Here is a 13148-nt window from a genome sequence, read left to right as displayed (position 1 = left end):
GGACATGCCCTATCTTCGGGTGTTTACGCCTTTGACCTCCCAATGAAATCAAGGAGGCAGAGAAAGTGTATTTTTTTGTCCGCGGCGCTCAATGCCCACGGGCGAAAAACGCTGTGCAGGCAGAGCAAAATTCCAAACGGAATTTTGAGGCAGATTTTCTGCCTGCAAAAAACTGTGTGAACATAGTGTGAACAGAGCCATAGACTCAGGGTATGTACTGTATGTACGTCCTGCTGTAAGCTGGACAGAATAGTTTCTACGAGAAGGACATGTCTAAAGTAACTCAACTTGCGGTGTATCTGAAGTACATTTGTGAGAGTAATGGGCTGAACAATGTAGAAATGTCCCCGCCTACAATGGAGGCGAAGCAACTGCATCTACGCTTCTTTTTTTTTTGGGAGGACCTACAGTTTGTCACTATGGTCATGGCGGAGGGAACTACAGTGCTGAGAAGAAACAGACCGGGCAACAGGATCCAGGTAGAAATTGTTAACATGTTTGGTCGCCATTAATGTGTAATGTGTAATGTGTGGGTGAGTTTCTAACGGCCTAGAAGCGTTGTTTTTATTTTGGTAGCATGCCGTGGGCTAAAAAGCGCGATTTGCAGGCTCTCCGGGCCGCCATACTCGGTGTTCTAGCACTCTGCCCTTGTAACCGGAAGCACGTAAAACGGCTTGAAACTGATATCCAAAAAATATTTTGTTAGCTTTGGAGCAACGTACCCTGTCACAAAAGCCCTTGTTTTTTGTCCTGGATAAGGTTGTGAAATAAAGCTTAGACGTGAAAATATTTATCTACCGTTTGCAATTTTAGACATAAAAGGAGAGGTGTTTATTAGTGTATAGAATTGTCAGAATCACTGTTTTGATGACTGGACACGGCTAAGCGTCTACGCCTTCCATTGGGAAGTTGCCAAGGGGTTTATACTAGTTGGTATCTATATCCTGTATCCACTTGTTTATTTTTTATTCGCAGCATATACTGCCTTTTAGAATTTTTATATTCTAAAAACTATATTTAGATATTGATGTGCAACTGCGCTAAAAAAAGAAAAAAAAAGCATGAGCTCTGCGTTGGGGTCCTGTTCTGACATTCCGTCTAAGGTTTCTATCAGAATGGGACCCCGAGCAGACACAAACTGACACTGTCGTTTTGGCGGAAACAATAGCGTAGTCGATTACGCTATTGCTTCCGGCAAAACGACTGATCCGGTGCACAAAAGAGGCAAACGGAAACCATGGGCACCAGCTCCGTCACCATTGAAATCAGTGGTGATGGAGATGGAACCCTCTGGTTTCCGTCGGTGTCTGCTTGGGGTCCCGTTCTGACGAAAACCTCAGACGGAACGTCAGAACGGGACCCCAACGTAGATGTGAATAGAGCCTAAGAACACTAATGCTTGAAGCGCGTAAGCGGTAACACACCTTACTTGTGTCCTCGATGGATTTTTAAAGATGACAAAATTAGGTGAGCACACTTGTGGCTTTTTTGCTGCTGTCTTTTTTTTCTCTTGTTCGTCCCAAAAAAATGCAGCTGCATAAAAAAAACAACCCCTATCAAATCGTGGTAAAAAAACGTGCAGTGTTTTGGATGTGTATTTTTTTTTTTCTTTAATGCTGATTTAACCGCACCTCAACCGCAACAACTGAATATACCCTAAGGCTATGTTCAGACAGGGTCCAGTTTTTCGGCCGGAATGTCTGCTGCGGAAAACTTTGCGTAGAAAAAAAATGTTTCATACTTCTGTATCCATGACGATGCGTCCCTCTGCAGGCCGGCCTCCTGTGATGACATATTATCCCATGTGACCACTGCAGCCTGTGTTTGGCTGCAGCGGTCACATGGGTGAGATGTCGTCTGAGGAGGACATGCCCTATCTCTGGGCGTTTACGCCTCTGACCTCCCTTTGACTTCAATGGGAGGCAGAGAAAGCGTATTTCGCTGCGTTTTATGCCCGCAGCGCTCAATGGCCGCGGGCGAAAACGCCGAAAATCGGCGTGCAGAGAGAGGAAAATCTGCCTCGAACTTCCAAACGGAATTTTGAGGCAGAAATTCCACCTGCAAAAAAACTCAGTGTGAACATAGCCTAATAAGTCTTTTATTATAGGAAAAAAATGAACACGGTAAAAAAAAGTGTATATATATATATATATATATATATATATTATAGTATCGCCGCGTTCGTGACGACCCCAACTATAAAACTATAACATATGGTATCGCCGTAATCATATCGACCCGCAGAATAAAGTAAAATGGTCATTTATAGCCCAGGGTGAACTGCATAAAAAAAATAAAAAAACGTCAGAGTTGATGGTTCTTGTTCCCCTTGCTTGCCAAAAAATTGAATAAAAAGTGATAAAAAAAAATCGCATGTACCCCAAATGAAACTACAGATTGTCCCGTAACAAATAAGCCCTCGCGCAGCTCCGGTGGTGAAAAAATATAAAAGTTCTGGCTCCCAGAAAATAGCGATGCAAAATGTGCAGTGTTCCAAAAGCGGATAAGATTGGGTGCCATTTATCAGTGCGACACCGGCCACATATCTGCGGATTATTATTTATTTACCCCATTATTATACCCACTAAGCCCTTATTCACACGACAGGGTTTCCCGGCCGGGTGACGGCCGTTCATAAATCGGCCGTCACCCGGCTGCATTAGGAACAATAGACCCCTAATGGGGCTATTAACACAACCGTTTTTTGGACGGCCCGGGAAAAGTGGCCGTCAAAAAATGGGACATGCCCTATTTTCGGCCGTTCGCCCGGCTCCCATAGAAGTCTATGGGGCCGGGTAATACACAGCCATCACCGGAATGTGTCTCTAGTGACGACCATGTATTTCGTCGCTCGGGCGCTCTCTCTCCTCCTCCTCCTCCTCCTCACAGTGCAGAGTGCATGTGAGGAGGAGGAGGAGGGTCTTTTTTTGCTCCCTGTAGGAGTCTGAATCCCCAATCCACAGCCGGGTCAAAATCGGCTGTTAAAAATGGCAACACGGAACGGAATCGGAACGGATGCAAAACAGATGCAAACCGGGCGGGAAAAACGGCCCAAAACGGCCGATTTTATCGGACCCTGTCGTGTGAATGAGGATTAGGCGTTTGCATCCGTTTTGCATGGTAATGCCACCCTGCCCCTTGTAGGTGATGCCACCCTGCCCCCTGTAGGTGATGCCACCCTGCCCCCTGTAGGTGATGCCACCCTCCCCCCTGTAGGTTGCACCCATCCCCCCCCCACATTCCAGGAGAAGTCACTGACTTCAATGTCCATATATGGACAGTGTAGTCACTGACTTCTCCTGGAGAGGAATTCCCTGCCATAGGTCGGGAATTCCGCTTCAAAAGTGAGTGATATCGCTGTGTCCATATATGGACAGTGTAGTCACGCACTTCTCCTGTAGCGGAATCCCCAATCCCCGGCCGGGGATTGGGGATTCCGACTCCTACAGGGAGCAAAAAATGACCCTCCTCCTCACATGCACTAGGAGGAGGAGGAGGAGAGAGAGCGCGCGAGCGAGCGACGGAATACATGGCCGTCACTCGGGACACATTCCGGTGATGGCCGTGTATTACCCTGCCCCATAGACTTCTATGGGAGCCGGGCGGCCGGGTAAACGGCCGAAAATAGGGCATGTCCCATTTTTTGACGGTCAGGTTATTCACCTGTCGTGTGAATAAGGGCTTATTATACCCTGATGTACTCCGCCTAAATTACATATGCCCCCACATTATAAACTGAAATACCATCAAAACCCCAAACAGAACTAACAAGCTTAATCTGTGAGCCAAATGCCGCTCCCTCCCTTCTGAGCCCTACAGCATGCCCAAACAGCAGTTTACGCCCACAGATCTGGCATCGCCATACCCGGGAGAACCCGGTTAATATTTTGTGAGGTATTTTTCTTCAGTGGCACAAACTGGGCACAACATATTGTGCACTAAAATGGCATATCAGTGGAAAATTGCAATTTTCACTCTGCACCATCCGCTGCGAATTAACCCCTTCGTGCACCACGACATAGCATGTCGTGGTGTGGGGGGTGATGTATGGAGCGGGCTCTCGCGCCGGACCCGCGCCATATGTTGCGCGTGTCAGCTGTGTATTAGAGCTGACACCCAGGACTAACGGACAGGAACAGCAGCCACGCTTTTACAGGAGCCTGTAAAAATGACAATATATTGCTATACATTAGGCCTCATTCACACGACAGGGTCCGAGGTTTGCATGCGGTTTGCATCCGTTCCGGGCCGTGTTGCCGTTTTTACCGGCCGATTTGGACCCGATTTGCATCCGTTTTTTTCCCCGTCTGTTTTAAAATCGGATGAATTTCATTTAAATTTGTTGCCACACACAGCCCTTTGTAGATAATGCCACAGCCCCCTTGGTAGGTAATGCCACCAAGCCCCCTTGGTAGGTAATGCCACCAAGCCCCCTGTGGGTGATGCCAGCCAGCCCCCTGTGGGTGATGCCAGCCAGCCCCCTGTGGGTGATGCCAGCCAGCCCCCTGTGGGCGATGCCAGCCAGCCCCTGTGGGCGATGCCAGCCAGCCCCCTGTGGGCGATGCCAGCCAGCCCCCTGTGGGCGATGCCAGCCAGCCCCCTGTGGGCGATGCCAGCCAGCCCCCTGTGGGCGATGCCAGCCAGCCCCCTGCGGGCGATGCCACCCTGCCCCTGTAGGCGATGCACCCATCCCCCCACATTCCAGGAGAAGTCACTGACTTCAATGTCCATATATGGACAGTGTAGTCACTGACTTCTCCTGGAGAGGAATTCCCTGCCACAGGTCGGGAATTCCGCTTCAGAAGTGAGTGACGTCACTCTGTCCATATATGGACAGTGTGGTCACTCACTTCTCCTGTAGCGGGATCCCCGGCCATAGTCGGGGATTCCGCTGCAGAAGTGAGTGACATCGCTGTGTTCATATATGGACAGTGTAGTCACTCACTTCTCCTGTAGCGGAATCCCCAATCCCCGGCCGGGGATTGGGGATTCAGACTCCTACAAGGAGCAAAAAAAGACCCTCCTACTCCTCCTCACATGCACTCTGCACTGTGAGGAGGAGGCGGAGAGAGAGTGCGTGAGCGACGGTACACCCGGCCATCACTCGGGACACATTCCGGTGATGGCCGTGTATTACCCGGCCCCATAGACTTCTATGGGAGCCGGGTGGCCAGGTACACGGCCGAAAATAGGGCATGTCCCATTTTTTGACGGCCGGTTTTCCCGGCCGTCAAAAAATCGGTCGTATGAATAGCCCCATTAGGGGTCTATTGTTCCTAATGCAGCCGGGTGCCGGCCGATTTTATGAACGGCCGGCACTCGGCCTGGAAACCCTGTCGTGTGAATTCCGCCTTAATATTAGTGAACAAAATTAAATAAATATTTAAAGTCCCAAAAAAAACCTTTTCACATTTTTTCTCTAAAGTAATGTAAAAAAAAATACACAAAATTGGCATCGCTGCGCCCGTAAAAGTCAGAACTATTACAATATACCATTATTTAACTCGCACGGTGAACGCTGTGAAAAAAAAAAAGAATGTAAAATGGCAAAATCGCTATTTTTGGTCACCTTGGCTCTACCAAAAAATTGATAAAAAGTGCTCAAAAAGTCGTATGTACCAAAAAATGGTAACCAAAAATACTACAACTCGTCCCGCAAAAAATAAGCCCTCACACCACTCTGTTGACAGAAAAATAAAAAAGTTATGGCTCTTGGAAAGCGGGGAGGGAAAAAGCAAAAGCAAAAAATGGTTCAGTCCGGAAAGGGTTAATTACTTTCTAATGAAAAAAAAACATTTATGACCACATGTGGGGTATTGCGGTACTCAGGAGAAATTGCTTTACAAATGTTGGGGTGCTTTTTCCTCTTTTATCCTTTGTGAAATTGAAAAAAAGCCAACATTTTAGTGGAAATAATGTTGATGTTAATTTTCACAGACTAATTCTAATAAATTCCGCAAAAGACTTGTGGGGTCTAAATGCTCACTATGCCCCTAGATAGATTCCTTAAGTGGTGTAGTTTCGCAAATGGGGTCACTTTTGTGTGGTTTCCACTGTTGTGGCATCTTAGGGGCTTTGCAAATGCGAAATGGCACCCGAAAACCATTTCAGCTAAATTTGAGCTCCAAAAGCCAAATAGCGCTCCTTCCCTTCTAAGCCCCGCTGTGGGTCCAAACAGCAGTTTATTACCACATATGGCATATTTCCGGAATCAGGAGAAATTGTTTTACAAATGTTGTGGTGCTGTTTCTCCTTTATTCCTTGTAAAATAAATTTTAAAAAATAATTTTTCCAGAATTAAGTAGATTTTTACCTTTACAGACTAATTCCAATAAATTCAGCAAAAGAACTGTGTGGTCAAAATGCTAACTTTACCCCTAGAAAAATTCCTTGAGGGGTGTAGTTTCCAAAATGGGGTCACTTTTGGGGATCTTTACTGTTTTGCCCCACAAGACCTTTTCCAACCTGACCTGGTGCCTAAAATATGTTCTAAAAAATGGGGGCCCCAAAATCCTCTAGGTGCTCCCTTGTTTCTGAGGCCGGTGCTTCAGACCAGTAGCACATTATGGCCACATGTGGAATATTTCTAAAAACTGGTGAATCTGGGCAATAAATATTGAGTTGCATTTCTTGGGTAAAACCTTCTGTACCAGAAGGTACAGGTAATTTTTTTTATTACGAATGAATTTTTGCAAAAAAAAAAAAAATAAATTTGTAAATTTGACCTCTACTTTGCTTTAATTCCTGTGAAACGCCTAAAGGGTTAAAACACTTTGAGAAAAATCCAAATTTTTACAAATTTTCTCCAAATCTTTTTGTTTTTTTTTACAAATAAATATAGAATTTTTTGACCAAATTTTTTCACTAACATAAAGTACAATATGTCACGAGAAAACAATCTCAGGATCACCTTGATATGTAATAGCATTTCAAAGTTATTACCACATAAAGTGACACATGTCAGATTTTAAAAATCGGCTTGGTCCTCAAGGGGTTAATGTAATTTTTAACAGGTATTTTGTTAGCTTGGCTTGTTACATTAATCCCTTAATGACCGCCGATACGCCTTTTTACGACAGCCGGGCTCTTGCTTCAACGGTAGCGTTCGAAGTTTACTTCAATTGCGGACGTTTAACCCCTCAAATTCGGCGGTCATTAGCGACCACTGCATTTCAGTTGTTTACAGATGGAGGGAGCTCTGTCACCCATAGGCGGCCCACAAATGCAACTGCGGGCATCCGATGGGGTGCCATGGGATCCGGTGGCCTGACAAAGGCCCCCAGGTCTGACCCGGCTATATGCTTATTAGTACGTGCCAGAGGCATGTCCTAATAGATGCCTGTCCGTTTTACACTGACAAGCAATAATGCTCTGGTATACTAAGTATATCAGAGCATTATATCGACGATCTAAAGATCGCATAGTGAAGTCTCCTAGTGAGACTGAAAAAATAATTAATGTAAAATAAAAAGGTACACATAAATTTTTATTTTTTTTTTGCCATAAGAAAATGGTTTTATTTAGTAAAAATAAAATAAAAACTACACATATTCGATTTTTTCCCCATTCCCCCCCCCCCCAAAAAAAATGATAGTGAAAGGTTCATCAATAAGGCCCATTTACCCCAAAATGGTAGCAATGAAGTCCCGCAAAAAACAAACCCTGTTATGGTGACATTGACGGAAAAATAAAAAAGTTTTGGCTCTTGAAAATGCAGCGATGCAAACTAAAATAATTTTAGTTCAAAAGTGTTTTTATTCTGCAAAAGTATAAAAAAAACCGACATATTTGTTATGGCTGTAATCGTACTGACCCATAGAATAAAAATAGCATGTTATTTACGCCGCACAGTAAACCGCGGAAATGTAAAATGTATAGAACTATGGCTAAATTGCTCTTAACTTTTTTTTGGGGGGGGGGGATATATATAAAAAAAAAATAATAATTTTTTTATATACCCCATATATATGGTGCCATTGAAAAATACAACTCGTACCGCAAAAAACAAGTCCTCATACAGCTATGTTCACGTGAAAATAAAAAAGTTATAGCTCTTTGAATGTGACGATGGAAAAACTAAAAAATTGCTTGGTGACTAGGGCCCAGAATGCAAGCATGGGGAAGGGGTTAAAGGCTATGGAGAAATGCACTACATACATATGCGTTTTGGGTTGTTGCAGTTTTTAGGCAATTTTGTGTGTATAGCTTTTTTTTTCAGACATTTTTCCCATAGACTTCTCTATAGACTTGTAATAATGAGAAGAGAAAAAGCATGTACAAAATGTTGCTAAATGAAAAACGCCAGAAAATCGCTTTTTACAAAATGCTGGCGTTTCTACATGCAATTTTTCATGAGTTTACACTACCGTACAAAAGTTTGGGGTCACCCAGACAATTTTGTGTTTTGGATGAAAAATCACACTTATATTTATCAAATGAGTTGCAAAATGACTAGAAAATATAGTCAAGACATTGACAAGGTTAGAAATAATGATTTTTATTTGAAATAATAATTTTCTCCTTCAAACTTTGCTTTCATCAAAGATTGCTCCATTTGCAGCAATTACAGCATTGCAGACCTTTGGCATTCTAGCTGTTAATTTGCTGAGGTAATCGGGAGAAATTTCACCCCATGCTTCCAGAAGCCCCTCCCACAAGTTGGATTGGCTTGATGGGCACTTCTTGCGTACCATACAGTCAAGCTGCTCCCACAACAGCTCTATGGGGTTGAGATCTGGTGACTGCGCTGGCCACTCCATTACAGATAGAATACCAGCTGCCTGCTTCTTCCCTAAATAGTTCTTGCATAATTTGGAGGTGTGCTTTGGGTCATTGTCCTGTTGTGGGATGAAATTGGCTCCAATCAAGCGCTGTCCACAGGGTATGGCATGGCGTTGCAAAATGGAGTGATAGCCTTCCTTATTCAAAATCCCTTTTACCTTGTACAAATCTCCCACTTTACCAGCACCAAAGCAACCCCAGACCATCACATTACCTCCAACATGCTTGACAGATGGCGTCCGGTACTCTTCCAGCATCTTTTCAGTTGTTCTGCGTCTCACAAATGTTCTTCTGTGTGATCCAAACACCTCAAACTTCGATTCGTCTGTCCATAACACTTTTTTCCAATCTTCCTCTGTCCAACGTCTGTGTGCTTTTGCCCATATTAATCTTTTCCTTTTATTAGCCAGTCTCAGATATGGCTTTTTCTTTGCCACTCTACCCTGAAGGCCAGCATCCCGGAGTCGCCTCTTCACTGTAGACGTTGACACTGGCGTTTTGCGGGCACTATTTAATGAAGCCGCCAGTTGAGGGCCTGTGAGGCGTCTATTTCTCAAACTAGAGACTCTAATGTACTTGTCTTGTTGCTCAGTTGTGCAGCGGGGCCTCCCACTTCTCTTTCTACTCTGGTTAGAGCCTGTGTGTGCTGTCCTCTGAAGGGAGTAGTACACACAGTTGTAGGAAATCTTCAGTTTCTTGTCAATTTCTCGCATGGAATAGCCTTCATATCTAAGAACAAGAATAGACTGTCAAGTTTCACATGAAAGCTCTCTTTTTCTAGCCATTTTGAGAGTTTAATCGAACCCACAAATGTAATGCTCCAGATTCTCAACTAGCTCAAAGGAAGGTCAGTTTTCTAGCTCCTTTTAAACATCAAAACTGTTTACAGTGGTGCTAACATAATTGCACAAGGGTTTTCAAGTGTTTTCTAATCATCCATTAGCCTTCTAACACAGTTAGCAAACACAATGTACCATTAGAACACTGGAGTGATGGTTGCAGGAAATGGGCCTCTATACACCTATGTAGATGTTGCATTAAAAACCAGACGTTTGCAGCTAGAATAGTCATTTAGTACATTAACAATGTATAGAGTGTATTTCTGATTAATTTAATGTTATCTTCATTGAAAAAAACTGCTTTTCTTGCAAAAATAAGGAGATTTCTAAGTGACCCTAAACTTTTGAACGGTAGTGTAAATTGGCAGAAAAAAAAAAAAATCTGTGAAGGAGGGTTAACCCATTAAAGGAACAGTGTCACGAAAAAAAAAATGTTGATATCAATTTGCATTTAGTGTTTTATTATAAAATCTTTTATTTATGTGTGTGTTTGTGTTATACTTTTTTCTTTTTTCTAACTTTTACTTCACTATGGGGGCTGCCATGTTGTTTTTCATCTCTGTATGTGTCGATTAACGACACATACAGACATGGCATACGGCAGCTACAGTCCATAGGAGTCAATGAACGGGACCCGTTCCATTGACTTTGCTCTATGGCTCTGTACTGCGCAGACGCAGGTCAGAGTCAAACAGAGCAGAGCCGCTGTTTGCAGGGAGAGAGCAGGCGCCTTCTTGAAGACCAGCTGCTCTGCAGGTAAGATGTGTGTCTATGCATGTCCCACTCTCTCTCGCACAGACAGCCCCCCGACGGCCCCCCCCCTAACGGGCCCCACACCGACGGCCCCCCCCCTCTTGTGTGAAGGACACATGAAGAAACTGTACTGGGAAAGCCCTGAACGATAAATCTCTAGTTGTGCTGAGACAGTTTGGGGATGTGACTAATGAACCTCTCAGTCTCAGCACAGTTAGAGAGATTTATCATTCAGGGGTCTGGGAAAGCTGGGTGACCACCATTACTCCTACTGGAGTGTGAGAGGTTCATTAGTCACATCCCCAAACACACTCCACTAGGAGGGGTAATAGTGGTCACCCAGCTTTCCCAGACCCCTGAATGATAAAGCTCTCTAGTTGTGCTGAGACTGAGAGGTTCATTAGTCACATTCCCAAACAGTCTCAGCACAACTAGAGATTTACTGTTCAGGGGTTTGGGAAAGCTGGGTGACCACCATTACCCCTCCTACTGGAGTATGAGAGGTTCATTAGTCACATCCCCAAACACACTCCAGTAGGAGTAATGGTGGTCACCCAGCTTTCCCAGACCCCTGTACGATAAATCTCTCTAGTTGTGCTGAGACTGAGAGGTTCATTAGTCAAATTCACAAACAGTCTCAGCACAACTAGAGAGCTTTACCGTTCAGGGGTCTGGGAAAGCTGGGTGACCACCATTACCCCTCCCACTGGAGTGTGAGAGGTTCATTAGTCACATCCCTAAACACTCCAGTATGAGGGGTAATGGTGGTCACCCAGCTTTCCCAGACGCAGATATAACCAGGAAAGGGCTGGATGGACGGGCTGAGGGTGCACAGGGTTTTTGGTGATCCCCCTCTGTCATGTAATCGGACCTAGGTTACCAGTTCATCAGACGGGGTTCATGTGACTATAAGGGTATGTTCACACGACAGCGTCCGTAACGGCTGAAATTACGGGGATGTTTCCGCCTGAAAACATCCCCGTAATTTCAGCCGTAACGGCATGTGCAGGCGCTTGATTGCCGCGTCCATTATGGGCGTAATTGGCGCTGCTTTTCATTGGAGTCAATGAATAACGGCTCCAATTACGGCCAAAGAAGTGACAGGTCACTTCTTTGACGCGGGCGTCTATTTACGCGCCGTCATTTGACAGCGGCGCGTAAATATACGCCTCGTGTGAACAGACAAACGTCTGCCCGTTGCTTTCAATGGGCAGATGTTTGTCAACACTATTGAGGCGCTATTTTCGGACGTAATTCGGGGCAAAAACGGCCGAATTACGTCCGTAATTAGTGCGTGTGAACATACCCTAAATCTATCCATAACAAGAGACAGTGCACTCAAGACAAGCCTTGCCCTCATGCCGTAGTTGTGTGGTTCTGTCTCCCCCGTCAGGTCATCTCAGGACAGAAGGGGTGTCTGGACTGGAGACACAGCGCCGCACCTGTCCTCAGGTTGTGTCTGGTATTGCAGTTCACCTCCATTGAAGTGAATAGGACAGAGTTGTAATACCACACACGACCTGAGGACAGGTGCGGCGCCATGTTTTCCTGGACGACCCCTTTAAGACTGCGTGTGTGTGGCAGAGCGGAGTGTACACGGGCGCCGCTGATACTTCATAGCCGCTTATCAGCTGTTTTGAAGAATCAGCGGCGAGCACCCCCCCCCCCCCACGCGCGCACACACACAAATCCCCCAAACACGCAAAATCAAGTGTAATCAAGCGTTTTTTATGTGTTTTTTTTTGCACGTAAAATGTGCAAAAAAAACATGTCAAATACACGGCGTGTGAACCGATCAACTGAAAAGTCATTCACTTTCATCATTCTAAGGCTGGGTTCACACGACCTATTTTCAGGCGTAAACGAGGCGTTTTACACCTCGATTTACGCCTGAAAAGACGGCTCCAATACGTCGGCAAACATCTGACGTACGTACTGTGCCGACGACCTGTAATTTTACGCGTCGCTGTCAAAAGACGGCGCGTAAAATAACAGCCTCGGCAAAGAAGTGCAGGACACTTCTTGGGACGTAATTTGAGCCGTTTTTCATTGAATTCAATGAAGAACAGCTCCAAATTACGGCCGTAATTGACGCCTCGCAAAACGCGAGTACGAGCAATTACGTCTGAAATGACGGAGCTGTTTTCTCCTGAAAACAGCTCCGTCATTTCAGATGTAAATGCAGTTACCGTGTGCACATACCCTAAGGGTATGTTCACACACAATGTTTTCAGCTGAAAAATTCGGAAGCAGAACGCCTACAAGCATCTGCCCATTGGTTTCAATGGGAAATACGGCGTTCTGTTCCGACAGGGCGTTTTTTACGTGGTAGTTTTCCAAAAACAGCACGTAAAAAGACGCCCGACCAAAATGAAGTGCACATCACTTCTTGGGACGTTTTTGGAGCCGTTTTTCATTGACTTTATAGAAAAACAGCTCCAAAAACGGACGTTAAAAAACGCGAGTTTGATTAAAAAATGGCTGAAAATCGGGAGCGGTTTTCCCTTTGTTTAGTAAGCGTGTGAACATACACTTAGCCTTTTGGTGTGTCCTATAACTTCTTTCAGCTGCGGAGGGTGGTCGTCGTAGGCTTCCTGTCAGTGTGACTGTCCCGTCACAATGACAGTTGGAATGCATTACACTACGTAGGTAGTGTAATATATTCCAGCAGCGATCAGAGCTGCAAGTCTAAGTGTCCCCTAGTGGGACAAGTAAAGAAAGTAAAAATAAAAGTTTATAATTGACATAAACAAGAACTGCTTTTTTTTCCTATAT

At 44.8% G+C, this 13148-nt stretch overlaps 1 protein-coding gene across 1 annotated transcript in view; it reads left to right on the top strand.

The window, feature by feature from the left end:
* Window positions 1–223: 223 nt before the first annotated feature.
* The window catches only part of MOB4 (MOB family member 4, phocein), a 244890-nt gene continuing 231965 nt past the window's right edge, over window positions 224–13148 (top strand). The window contains exon 1 of the mRNA XM_075831284.1: window positions 224–479. Coding sequence (XP_075687399.1) covers window positions 270–479 — 210 coding nt within the window. The 5' untranslated portion in view covers window positions 224–269. The remainder of the gene's footprint in view (window positions 480–13148) is intronic.

This window comes from Rhinoderma darwinii, chromosome 6, assembly GCF_050947455.1.
Source record: "Rhinoderma darwinii isolate aRhiDar2 chromosome 6, aRhiDar2.hap1, whole genome shotgun sequence".
In the NCBI taxonomy this organism is placed as follows: domain Eukaryota; kingdom Metazoa; phylum Chordata; class Amphibia; order Anura; family Rhinodermatidae; genus Rhinoderma; species Rhinoderma darwinii.
This window is presented reverse-complemented; position numbering and strand designations above follow the sequence as displayed.